Genomic DNA, 13990 nt, shown 5'->3' with positions numbered 1-13990 from the left:
CCCTTATCCTCTTACCCCTGTCTATTTGTCAGGGGCTCTTCTCTACAAGTTTCCAAGCACTCAGACCTGCCAACAATGTCCCTGAATTCTGAATTAGTTCGGTCAGAACAACCAAAAGTTGAAGACAAAAACATCCCCTTATGTCTGTGAAAGACGTTCTGTTTGAGGCTGCTCAAACCACAACACTACCAAGTTCATCATCTCTTTGGCTTTGCTGGCAGGGAACTATTTGTTTAAGCAATTTCCAACCTACATCAGCTGAAGTGAATCATATTTGTCAAGACCTGCTGCTTGGGCTAGCCCAGTTCGCAGGGACTGCAGCGGTTTAGAGAATGCAAAGTGAGCATCTCCACCAGCAGGTTGGTGTCTTCTTCCACCAGCATCACTTTCTGCAGGACGATGGCTTTTAACACCCTAACTAGTAGCTGGTTGCCCACCCTGTTAACTTCTTACTTAAAATAGGCAAAAGATGAGCACCTCTACCAGTCACTGTGGTGGGTAAGTAAGAAGTAGCTTGAAGTGAGCTGGGCTAGAATGACCTGGTTGGATCCAACAAAGGATCTCTTATTATAATCTCAAAATCTTTGCGTGCTTACATATGGATCCATATTTACATATGGGTCATCAGAAATTTGACCATCACCCAAACTGGGCTAGTTCTTCAGACTGAATTCTCCTCTTTGCCCATATAAGAGGTATAGCCCAGAGAGCAGGCAGCGCAAACACGCTCACGCTGACTCAGTGATGTGCCTCAGTCATAACAGGAGAAACTCCCCCAGGTTTCCGGGCCCTGATTTGGCTGTAAAAATAATAATAAGGACACAACAGCCAACAGTGATGGATATATTTACTAGGAGTGGGATTGTAATTATTCACTAAGACCATAAAATATCCATCAGAAATGAACAAACCACTGACTTGTGCAAAATTGGAAAAATTGATCTAGAGGTGAAAATGTCCTTACATCTCTGCTAGAGCTCCTGTTCAGTTTTAAGTCCATGTGGTAGAAGGAGGACTGAAGCGTGTCAGAAAATCTGCAACGCTATAATGACTTCACTCACATTGTTTGTTTGTGTTTACTTCTACTGCCAATGTCTAATCCGTTTTTCCTCAGGGTAAAGGTTGGGAAACTTTCCAGGCATCAAATAAATAAAACAAACTTTTTGGGAAACTTCCCAGGCATCACATAAATAAAACAAACTGCATTCTTCCTGAAATTAGGAACTTCTTTTATCATGTTCCCTCCTATTCGTCTCCTTTCTGATGCACACGGTCCAAGAGGATATGGGAGAATATTGGACTAAAGCTCTGTGATCTGCACTGGACGCCAGTCAGCTGCTGGGAGGAATCCAAGGTTTTAGATCCAACCTATAAAGTCCTGAATGATTTTGGACCTGGCAAACATGGGGAGGGCACTTCTCTCCATGGACCATGCCATCACATTTAAAGATGTGAAGGTCCATCAAGATGAGTAACAGTGAAGAGTCATTTATTTTGGAAATATTTCTCCCTACTTCTGTAACCTTCTGGGCACGCCGTGAAGCCCGCTTTCCCCTCTCTGTGTTAAATCAGCTGAGGAGAGTATGGATTGAGGTTTTTCTATTTACCAGCTGTCCTTTATCCTTGCTATCATGTTTCCATTTATCAAGTAAATGCCCAAAGTATTAAACAGAGACCTGTAGATACATTTTAAAAATTAACTAAGTAATTTAGAAAAATATTTCAAGTCTTATCTCAATAGCTTTTTCATGCCTTTAATAATTCTTGAGTCCTTTTTTGAACCTGTTTTAGAACCCTTCTTAAGATGTGGTAACAGTAATATGTATAGTATTCCAAAGGAGGCTGTTACACTGGCCTATATGTGTATGTGTACATATATTTTTTTTTTTCACATTCTCCATCTCCCTCCATAAGCACTCGAGCAACTTCTTTCTTTGTTTGTTTGTTTTTTACTACAGCTGCAGTTTGACAGAGGTTTTCTTTGTGATGTCCATAGTGATATCCTCATATCTTTTCTGGGCTGATAGAGGTAAATCAGAACCCCATAAGATATTTTCAAGCAGACTGCATATTCCTCCTGCACGTTCAATTATCATTGAACTCCATTTTTCATCATTTTGCCTGTTGATCTAAATCCCTCTGAAAATCTTCGTATTCTACTTTGGCTTGTCCAACCTTTGTCTCATTTGCACACTTTGCACTCAACCGTTTATTTCCTTCTCCAGAGCTGCATCAACTAACAGCGAAACCAGCACAGCCTTTTTAGGCATTATACTTTTCCTGTTTTTCCCCAGCATCAGAAATATCCAGCTCAGCGAACCAAGTAATATACATTCTGGTGCTTGCCCAGCCATGGGTAAAATATTCCCAGAGAAGAAAGCATCAAATTCCAGCTCTGAAGAACTATTCTCTCTGGTGAAGCTCTCCAGTGAAGGTCAGATGTGGTGACTGCGCAGCAATGGCATGCTGATGTGCCCCCACAATATCCTTCCTGACAAATAGTTTAGAGACTTCCATATTAAGGACAGGTTTACTGGAGGAATGGAGTACGGAATGTTGGAAGGGATGAAAAACCTTCCTTTCCCTCCCATCAGTATGATGACGTGTACATTCTCACATCGTCATGGTGTGATGTGTACAATTCTATCGCTGTATCCAATTTTTATATTGGAGATATTCCGGGATAGGTCCACAGCTGGTCTATTAATAGTTGTAGCTCCAGTGCCTGCAGTAATTATCTGGGGATCTCTCGGGACTATCTGGTGTTATTGCTTATATTAAAAAAAGAGACAGTTCCTTCTCCTCCCCGTCAGTACTCCTTACTTTCCTAGCGCCGAGGCTGTATAAAAGAACTTGCACAATAACTTTGCCACGCACTTCTTAGAGAGGGATATAGTTTTCCTGGCTCTTCGGCCTGCGTGACACCTCAGCAACTGGCTTAAGAAAAAAATGTTTAGGGTTTAGACCACTGCCTTACATTCTGAGAGATTTCTGGATAACTATTTAGTGACTAAAAGTGCATACAAATAAATTTTCAAACAATTTTTTCACCTGGGGGAAGAAAAGAAAAGATTACTGGAACTAGTTGCATTTGTTGTTGAAGTTGTTTAAACATCACCTTTCATTAATAGTTGCAATTTTCTGTCCTTTGGAAACGGTATTTTATCGTTAAAAATAAATATTAAAAAAACTCAATGCTTGCTTAAATAACTGATAACTGTCACACAATCCAATATACACTAAAGATTAGGAACCTGGAGACAGTATCTTGATAAAACAAAACTTTATCACCATTGAGCATTGACAGTAGATTAGATATTACCCTCTAACACACGAGAACTTTGTAAAGCACCTCAAGGGAATGAAAGTACGTATTACACTAAGGCTGTGGCTGGTAAACCTGATGAAGGAAAGACTCAAGAGAGAAGAGACTTCAGATCTACTCATGCTTCTTCTAGACTATTCCTGTATGGTCCCAGCTTCAGTGATGTGAGACTTTTATGTCAACCCTCAGCTCCTCCATTTTTTTTTTTTTTTTTAATTGAATTTTCTGTTCTGAATTTGGTGTCTTTGTCAAATACTAAGCCTGTCTACCTGTACCTGAGGCATGCTGTGAAGACTTTCCTATTGGAGAAGACTGGGCAGTTGGGATGTAGGTGCTTGGCCCAGTGCAGTGCCACATTGCTAAACTTGTGTGCGACTGGAATGAGCCTGAGTTAGCTGGAGTTTGGGAAGCCCTCATCAGCCATGGCAGAGCGACATGGTGACAGGGTTCTGCTGCTTCTGGGACACAGCTAGCACCTACGTGGTCATAAGTCCTCAAAATCTTAAATTTCACTGACAACTTCTGAAGTATTCATGAAGGCTGACTTTAGCCTCCTGGAACTATGATCAACAGAGGGAAGTTGTTTCCACCACAGGGCACTTCTATGTTCCTGCTTTGAACTGGCCTCTATGGGGGCAACCACGCAACCTGGAGAGGCTGTAACAGGCCACTACATCTTGCAACGCTATCTGTAATGTAAGACAAAACTCAGCCTAGTGCCATGTCAAGCCACCTGAGCTACCTCAAACAATACAATTCAGCACATCGAGTGACAGTATCAGCTCCCTGGTGAGCTTTCTCAGCAAGCTCTCTACCGCTTTTGTATTACCGTATCTAAGTACATATAAAGTCATACCTATGCATGCCCGTTGTCAACTCAGACATGCATAAATGCCTGAGACAGATACGTGGTTTCCATGAGAAGCTCAGTGACATAATTCAAAAGGAAAGAAGAAGAAGAAATTACTTCAGATCCGTGAAATGGATAAACATTTGTGTCCCTGCAATATGAGCTGTACAAAATTCTGTCTGTGGAGGGAGTGGCATATTTAGCTATATGTCATGGTGCTTGAATTGTGGACCACGTTTTCCAGTTAATAGTCTTAGTCGAGGAGGAAAACTCTCGTGACAGCTGTCATTCGTACTTCTCAAGAAGGGTTATGCTGTTGTCCTTACCCAGTGGAGCCACCGGCGAGCCATCCCATGGTGCAGCCAGCGAAAGAACAGTCCAGAACAGCCCTTTTCAGTTCTTCTGCAGTTGCTAAGCGAGCACTCAGGTCAACACAAGCTTTCTCAGCTTCAGCTAAATCCAGACCCTGAGAGTTGTTCTTGGACTCAAGTGCAAACACTTTCCCTGCAGCACCAAGAAAGGACATGTCACTCATCATGGTATTGTACTCAATACATATTCAACAAAAATATTGCAAATTATTAGCAAATAAAGTCTCCTTGCTTTTATTAAGGTCATTATAATCATAGAATCATAGAATTGCTGAGGTTGGAAGGGACCTTTAAGATCATCAAGCCCAACCATAATGAGCAACCTACTTCTTGGAATGAGAAATTTTATCAACACGGTAAATACCTTTGTGTTAGCTGTTTTTTTTTCATTTTGTTCGTCAACAGAAAACCAAGTATGGCTAAGACCCTATTCGTTCCCAGCCCATATGATAAGCTTGTCTTGCCTCTACCAGTCTGGGCTTAAGATCTGGAGAGAGGAAGCACGACACTCTATTACATGCACATGTGTAGTCAGAGTAGGAACATCTCCTGTAGGCCATAACGCTGGAATTCATTACTCAGCATATTACAGTTACATTTATAAGAACTGCATCTATCAAGTAAGCACAAATCTAAAAGCCAGTATTGCAACTCACTCTTCCACATCAAAAATCGTTTTATAGTTATTCTCTAAAATCAAAACTATGTAATTCTGTGGCAACTTGTGCTAAACGCTGCTGCAAAGCCACTTTGTTTTCATATCTTTCTGGAAGGACAGAAGGAATTTTTTTCTTAATGGAAGGCTTTTTTGAATGAGCATGAGAACATATTTAGCATAACGATTTCTTGTGTTATTTTTATTTTCAGTTTAGTTTATTTTACTTTAATTTATCTAACACTGTAAAAGCTGTAAGGGTGAAAGTTAAAGGTTTTGGCAACTTGGAACAGGGCATTTGGGGTTTTGGCAATAAAGCTTGAGAAGTTACTGGGTTATGGAATAAACACATTAGCTGGATGTCTCCAGAAAAAGAAATAAACAATGAGAGAGTTTACAGTGCTGACATGTAAACTGCCGCTAATATCATCTTTCTGAAGATAACATCCCTCAGAATACCTTCTAAATTTCAAAGGTACAGATTAAAGTTGCTTGCAGGTGCAGAAAGACAACTTTCAAGCACTGTTCATTCACTAAACGCCTGGAAACACTTATCATGTGTTATTTCAAAAATAGATTAGTGGTAATGGTTATATCAGGGCATAGCTTCCAGCACATACCGAGTGTTCACTATGTATAGGACATATTGACCAATGTCAGGACTCCTTCAAACCGATTCAGACTAATTCTGTACCAAGTGCCACCCCCACCACATATTATTTCAACAAATCGATAAATCTGAATATAATCCTAAATATAGGGAACTGATACAGGTTAGGGCTGTCCCTGACAGCTTTCTCTTCTCGCCTGTGCACAGTTTAAACCCACTGCAAGAATCACAGTCCTTACAACAAGAAAAAGCAAAGTTTCTTTCAAGTAAAGATGTCGTTTGTGTGTACATTAGCTAACAAGCACAGTTGGCTCCTGATGAAGATTCCTACTTTGGTGGGAATTCTACATGCGCACAGTAAGAAGTCTTCCTGACTGGGGCAGATAGCAAATTAAATAAGCAGGACAAGCAGTGATGAGAAGGAACAAGAATTCAGAGTACCCAGAGTGATTTTCTCATGCAGTTAGCAGCAGTTGATCAAGGAATGCGACCAAGAAGCACAAATCAGTGTCCTAAACCCTAGACTACATTGTCTCTTGCTTCTCAACTATAATCAATACCATGAACTGTAATTAGAGCAGTGAAAAAAAGCCAGCCTCTACAGTCCTGAGTACCAAAACCTCAGGATTCTTTGCAGAACGTCCCAAATAATGCACATGACTAACACAGGCTGTTGTTTCCAAAGCCATGAATCAACAAAGCAGAGATGCGTGGGGTAGGGAGAGAGATAATAAAAGCAGAAGGATGATGGTTTTAAACGATTCCTAAGTTGCAGAACAACTTTCATTAGTTAAGGTAAGCAGGGATTAAATGTAATGCTTTACTGAGGCTTTGTCCCAACTTAAAACTTGTCCATGTTCTACATTTCACAATTTGGCTGTCAGGATTGAGATGCATCATCAAAGACATATAGAGCAAGTTTGTGCAGCGTATGACTTGACTTAAATCACAAATGTTAGTTTGACACAGCAGTAAGCCCTGTTTTCCAGTCATTTGTATTTTAGTTAGATGACTTAAAGAAAGGAAAACCATTAAGGACTGAGTTCCATCTACTTATAATTAGAAGAAATTAAGTTCATCATTTAGACTTTTTACCAGTAATTGGCAATTACATTTTTAGAGGAGTTTAGCTAGCCAAGACTGAGGCTGAGACAGCTTTCCTTAACTACTGTTACAGGTTTGCTAGTACTTAAGATAAATCAACTTTTTACTAGAAACTATGAAGATACTGGTTGAAAACAGTCTTGTCCTTCGAAAAGGTATCTGGGACATCCAAATTGTGTAGGCAAATAGGTTTTAGGACAAGCTAGGAAGGACATACTGGGTGAGAAAATTACAGTGAACTGCTTTATAGGAAATTTTGGTTAGCCAGAAGTGGATAAAGGCTGAGCCACTTACCAGACCAACCTGGGAATCTTCCCCAAAGCTTTAGAAGCTCTGTGGCTATCTGCCCAGTTTTTAAGATGTGCCCTCTGTTTTGCTTAATTTCTTACTTAGAAAATATAACAGCAAGTAAGGTTCGCTTATCTGACACTTGACCAACGGAACAGATAGATCCCCAGTATCCTGAGCTGTGTCACATTACTGAGGGGCATTTACAGGAAAAAAATACAGGAGACATGCTAGCACGATAATAGGAAAAATACTAAAGCTCATCAAAACAGGAAATCCTCTGATAATAAATAAGACTACAACTCCAAAATTGAGTTCTGCACCTTTACGGTGGTATGGCTAACATATTCAATTATTGAATTTTTCTTACTTTTAATCACAAAAGTCATATCATTTTCAAGCTTGGGGTCGAAGGTTCCTGGTTAAGTATTTGTAAAAATTTTATCACTGCTAGTTGTAATATAAAGTTTAAAAAGAAAAAAGTTTATCTCACATACTGGATGATATCGCAGACAATTTCGGTACGGGGATTATGAAAAATTCAAATGGTATCCCCTCTCTCTCTAGCACATTATGACAGTGTGGAGTAGATGAAATCCATTTTCTCTCTGAGATAGAATCAAAAGATGTGTTGCCATTCTGTTTTAAATGTGCAGTTTTATATGAGACTGTGCTCTATTTCCATAAGGCACAGGATGGAAGGATTATGTCTTTGTGTTTATTTGTGTGAAGAACATAGTATGCCTTTGGCTGTGGTACCTTTGAGCAGCCACCATGTTTGAGTTCCTTTGCAACCCTCTCTCTTCATTTCTGCCCCATAATATTTGCTTCCCATAATGCTATGATGAGACAGGTGATGTGGAAATTTATTCCCAAAACTCTACATACTTTTCTGAAGCCTTTTCAAACAAAGCCAGTCCCTTTGGTTTCAAGATCAAGCTGCAAATCCATGGAAAGTCGCCTTTGTCCAGAAGGTGTAACACCCACCTTGAATTTTTCAGGTTCATAATGAAAATGTCTTTGTCACAGTAAGTTTCTTCAGGTTCTCTTTTGAAACCAGGAAAAAGTTTTAATGTCATTGGTAAGACACCAATGATAAGACTTAATTCTTGCTACTTTTAATTAACAGCTGGGCTCATACCTCAAGGAAAATTCACACTTGAAAACAAAGAGAGCCTTTCTTTAATAACTAGCCTACATTATATCAGTAGCCTCTACCATCATCTGATCACTATTATTACAGAACGTTGATTACATTTTGATATATTGACAAAAGAATATTTTTTATTATTGATTGGCACTAAAACTTTGTCAACATGCAATAGCTGAATATAGTTTTCACTTAAGAGTTTCCCAATATAGCCTGATTGAAAACATGCTCATAGAAGCACAGATCTTGGGGCTTCTAGGATTCATTTTTAACACCTTGTTTAATTCCTGCATAACTAGACTGTAGATTTCCCCCAGTAATTCCACCTTTGAGTCCAAAAATTCACGGTTGAACTAGAGCATGTCTTTTCGAAAGGCATCCAGTCATGATTCAATGACTCCAAGTAATGGAGAATTTACAGCACACTTTATAGTAAACTGTTCCAATGGTTCATTACTCTCACTCCACCTTATTTCCACTTTCAACTTTTGCTAAACTCAGCTTCTAACAACTGCACCTTATTATACTTTCACAACTGAACAGACATCTACGATCAGATATTTGGAAGCACAAAAAAGGGACTCTTCAAAAATAGAACCAGCCCCAAACCTGTTTTATTGTACTTTTAGGAATCTCAGTTGAATTAGCAGAATTTTCTGGGTTACCAAGAAGACAGAGTTTGGCTAATTTATTTTAATACAGTCACAGATACAACACAAAGTTCTTTTGAGGTGTATAGACATGGTTCAAAGCCCATTGAAATGGGTGCAAAGTTCTCCATGTCTTCAGCAGGTTTTGCATCATGCTTGAAGAAGAAAGATTAAACTGCATAGCCAAAGATACTTTGAAATAAAAATGTCTCTCACTAATAATGTAATCTGAAATCACTTTAAAATGCATGCCCAGTGTGCTGATCTCATGACATGATACTTACTAGTTCAAAGGATGAAACCTAATTAGTTCCAACAACATAAAAGTGCTGAAAGATGTGCAAATTTGGAGTCCAATTTATTCTTACTTAAATGTTAAAAACTTCAAATTGAGGTAAAAGAGAGCAGGGGAAGGGAAGGTCACTTCTGTACTTCAAGAGCAATTTAATTTCCATTTCCATGGCTGTGTGTAACAATGGCCATGATTGTAATAGTAGTAAGGGTGGAGGATTTAGTAAAACTGTACAATTACAGACAGAGATTTGGGTAATTACCAGTTCTGTTTAGTGTTCATGAATGTAGAGTTTATTTCTGTGAGAAACTAAAGTGAATGATGTCTTATTTAATTCAAATTGCTTAAAATATTACATCATCAGAAAAATAGCAAAAATGGAAGGTCACCTTTGAGTTCCTCCTCAGCTAAATTTAGTTGGAGCTTAAATTTTAATTTTACTACAGGCTTTAGGATCAAATAGTTGGAATTGTTTATATATTTATTTCTGCAAGATGCAAACATATGTGCTGTTTTGCAAGTGGGAGCCTGAAATGCTTAGACACCTGCTACTCAAATGCTAGTGTCTAGAGAGAACAGAAAAGAAAAAGCATATTTTTTTCCTTTTCTTTACAAAAAGGGTGCAAAGCAAGCCAAAGGAAAGAGTACAGTAGGTTTTATTCCTACCTTCGACATCAGACATATCTGGTTCTAGGTCAGAAATATGCAGCCCGGATCCTGCAGAGAAGACATGGACCTCTTGGAGCAGGTCCAGAGGAGGGCCACAAAGATGATCAGAGGGCTGGAGCACCTCTCCTATAAGGACAGGCTGAGACAGCTGGGGTTGTTCAGCCTGGAGAAGAGAAGGCTCCGGGGAGACCTTATTGCAGCTTTCCAGTACCTAAAGGGGGTCTACAGGGGAGCTGGGAAAGGACTTTTCACAAGGGCATGTAGCGATAGGACAAGGGGTAATGTCTTCAAACTGAAAGAAGGTAGATTTAGATTAGATATTAGGAAGAAATTTTTCACTCTGAGATTGGTGAGGCACTGGCACAGGTTGCCCAGAGAAGTTGTGGAAGCTCTGTCCCTGGAGGTGTTTAAGGCCAGGCTGGATGGGGCTTTGAGCAACCTGGTCTAGTGGGAGGTGGCCCTGCCTACGGCAGGGGGGTTGGAACTCGATGATCTTCAAGGTCCCTTCCAACCTAAGCCATTCTATAATTCTATGATCCTCACCTAATTGTGCCTAGCTTTCTGGATTCAGGATCCTTCCATTTGGAATCTCTGCAGTCACTATGGATGGTCACTACCAGACAACTGGCTTGACCAATAGGTCTTCCATGTAACCCAAATTTAGTCAACAGACCAACTTCTCTCTGGAATAATTAGTAAAGTTTTGCAATTAGCACTTTTTTTCCCTGCTCAGGAGTGTCTTAGTAAGGTCGAATGACTGCCATCCTTCTCTGCTGACACGCTCTGTCTCAGAGCAAGGACTCTGCAGAAAACTATGGTTCATACACGCGGGTATTTTAGCTGCCGTGAAGAGACAAAAGAGAGAGTCAAAAAAAAGAAGCAGGGAAGAGACTCCTGTGCAGCATGCATGCAGCCGCATCCTTGTTCTCCTACTCCAGCGCGAACACAAAGAAATGCCCCAAAACCTGCATTTGCACTGGTGCAACTGAGACCCCTCACGATAACCTGTGGTATTCTCCAGGAACCGCATGAACAGCAGTGGTACGCCATGGTAAGTCAGAGCAGGACTAAGCCCTTGAGGAGCCTTCTGTCTGTCCGACCATGACCTCGACAGCTATGAGCTAGCACATTTCAATCGTTAAAAAAGAAACCTGCAAAGCGAAACAAAGCTATCTTTTATTCCAACGTTTACCTTGGTCTTTCTGGAGTCTATCTGCACTACAGCAATATGCGCTACGGTAAATACTAGTCAAAAGAGATCAATTAAGCTTCGAGGCTTTACACCTTCAACAGACCTCGACGTTCTCCGGTTTTATTACCTGCTCTCTGTCATTATTTGTGTGCGAGATAATAAAGCGAAAGTCTTCCTTAGGGAAATATATTGTAACCAGTTTCGGAGGTTTGCCCGTAACAGGGGCCAGTCTGAATTTCACAGAGTTTTTACAAGGTGAATTCAAAATCCCTTCAGCGGTTTGCAAAACAGTCAGTTACTTTTAGTTAAAAATAACAAATACACACATACATACGTGTCACCCAGAACGGTCCTTTGGCACTTAAGTGACATTTGCATGTATTAGAGAGTAGCACAATTGTATTTTTACCTACGACTTACGCAAACAAGGAGGTGGTTTCCTGACTGGATCAGGCCAGAATCTGTTATAAAAGAAAGTATTAATCCTGTTTGTGTTCTTAGATCTTCTTAAATACGGACGCCTACGTGTAGTGGTAAATTTTAAAGTTTGCATAAAGTGTTTTCTTCTGTATCAATGTATAATAAGCCAGATGGTTTATAGGACAGAGTTACAGTTGTTTGCCTGAATATTAGTATTAGGAGAACACACCGAAGAGCATGTTAATAGAGGACTTCCACATTTTCCACAATGATACGTAGAAGTTAAATAAAAATGGAAACTACAGTATTATAATAATGCTCTACCACTGTCGTATAATTCAGATATTCTACCCTTTAATTCTTATAATTGCTTTACCATGTGTGAAGTAAATTTGACGAACTGTTGAATGACAATTAAAATCTGTCATGAACTCTGCCTTAAAATTATCTCCAACATTTTTTTCCCTTTCTCTGTTAGAGGATATCTATTTAGGAACCAGGAAGTTTCCATTAATTCTATAGAAATAATACAAATTGGGAGGTGATCTTGAAAAGATAAGGTAATTCTTCAGATGAAGCATTCTTAGCAAGGGAAATTAATTATTCCTGTCCTGTCCACTTTTCTTAAGTTCTCTGGAGAACGCTTTTTCATGGGATTGCATTTTTTTTCTTTCCTCATTTCAGAGGCATTTTGCTAGGGAAGGAGTATTTCCTAAAATCAGAATCACAGTTTTGCCTACTGCAACAAAGTGCAGTTGCCTGACACATTTATTTTCCTTTATTCCTAATGAAAAGTAATTTTCTTCAAATTTTTACGAGACAGGGTTCTGTTGTATAAATGGTATTTTACACTAAGTGGTAGAAACATACAGGCAAGATTAATTTTCTCTTTCCTTTGCCATACTTTGTCATCAGCTGAAATAAATTTAGGTTAAAGAGGGAAAATACTCTGAGAACAAAAAGAGGAGGTTTTTATTGCCCTATAATGTTTAAGATCTGTTCCCTGGAATAATGCAGCAAACATCAATGGTAAAGGATTAGTATACAAAAAAAAAAAATAAATCCTGTGATCAGGCATAAATCTATCGCAGCTGTGAAAGTGAAAAAATGTGGCCATTCAGCATTGCTCTCCCAGGAAAAGGCACAGTTGTTTCGAAAATAAATTGTGGGTTTTTGCTAAGGCAAGTTGGTCATCATTAATACGGGCTTAATCATTAAAAGGGCAATAGGCTACTGGAAACTTTTAAGGGATGCAGCTATTTAGGATTATCATCAGTGAGCAAAAAGTCCCATTTCAGAGTAACTGGTTGCTTCAGCCAAATTCATGTCCTGGTCACATCCCTCGGCAGTGAAGTGCAGATGAAACTCACGTGCAGAAAGGTGAGCGGTCATCTTCAGCGTGTGTGGTACCAAACAGAAAAGGTTGTAAAAGCCTTTGACTTCTCGTCTTCTCTTCCTCAAGTACCTGCCCGTATACATTGACACTGGGGGGCATCTGAAGTGGGCAGATGTCTTTCTTTGGAGAAAAGACGCTTTTAATTATAAGGAGAGCCCTCCTAAAACATAGTTGAGTCTTCTTATTCGTGTCCTGGCTTTGTTTTATTATTCTTATTTCCTCTGGAAAAGTTCACTATCCTGTCGTTTTGTTGTAATAAAATAATCTTAGCCTTCTGGGATCTTATTTCCTTTCTCTGCTTAACCCCGGGATATTTGTAGAGTCTCAAAAACCTCTGAATCAGACGTTTCCTAACCCAAACCAGGGCGTGTATTTAAGTTTCTTATTAAAAAAAAAAAAAAAAAAAAAAGAAGTTTTTTCTTTTTTCTTTCAGTAACACATTTCAACATACAGCTCTCATTCCAGCCATAGCAACCCAGCCCAAACTGAATGGGGGACTCACCATCAGCCTGAACAGAGATGATCTGAAGGATGAAGAAGACAGATCCCACGCCCTGGAGAAAGGTGAGAGAGAACCTCTGAGAGCCTGAAGCCATTGCCCTGCTTGCAAAGCCCTCAGCTGCAGGAGGTTGGCTGCCCGAGAGGCTTTTTCTCTCTCCTCCTCTGCACTTTCGCAGCGGGGTCTGCGGTGATGATTTCAAGGAGCACTTTCCCCTCGGCAGGATCCTGCTTCTTGGGTTTGCACTGAAGGCGGGAGGGGTGGAAAAAGAAAGAGGGAGGGAGAGAGGAATCCTTGGCTTGGCTGGTGTGAAGGGGAGGGGAAGGTTTGGGGGGGGGGGTGGAGGGGGGGGGGGAGATGTCCGGCCAGCTGGGGTTGGGGAGAGGTTTTATCCAGCCCAGTCTGCAGGGCAGTGCATGCAGAGAGCCGGTGTGAAAAGTCACATTACCCTGTCGGTAAATACCTAATGGATCACGGTGGAAGAAACGTAAAAGCCAGGAGGGAGAGAAAAGGGGAGGG

The 13990-nt window shown here is 40.1% G+C and overlaps 1 protein-coding gene across 1 annotated transcript in view; it reads right to left on the bottom strand.

Moving 5' to 3' along the window:
• SUSD5 (sushi domain containing 5) overlaps positions 1-13568 on the bottom strand; it is a gene marked incomplete at its 5' end in the record, with an annotated part of 42706 nt that extends 29138 nt beyond the window's left edge. Inside the window, 2 exons of the mRNA XM_082479573.1 lie at positions 4502-4679; positions 13475-13568. Coding sequence (XP_082335699.1) covers positions 4502-4679; positions 13475-13568 — 272 coding nt within the window. The remainder of the gene's footprint in view (positions 1-4501; positions 4680-13474) is intronic.
• Between the last annotated feature and the right edge of the window lie 422 nt (positions 13569-13990).

This window comes from Vanellus vanellus (genome assembly GCF_965231255.1).
Source record: "Vanellus vanellus genome assembly, chromosome: 2".
Classification (NCBI taxonomy): Eukaryota; Metazoa; Chordata; class Aves; order Charadriiformes; family Charadriidae; genus Vanellus; species Vanellus vanellus.
The sequence above is the reverse complement of the archived record's forward strand: the minus strand, read 5'-3'. Positions and strand labels throughout refer to the sequence as shown.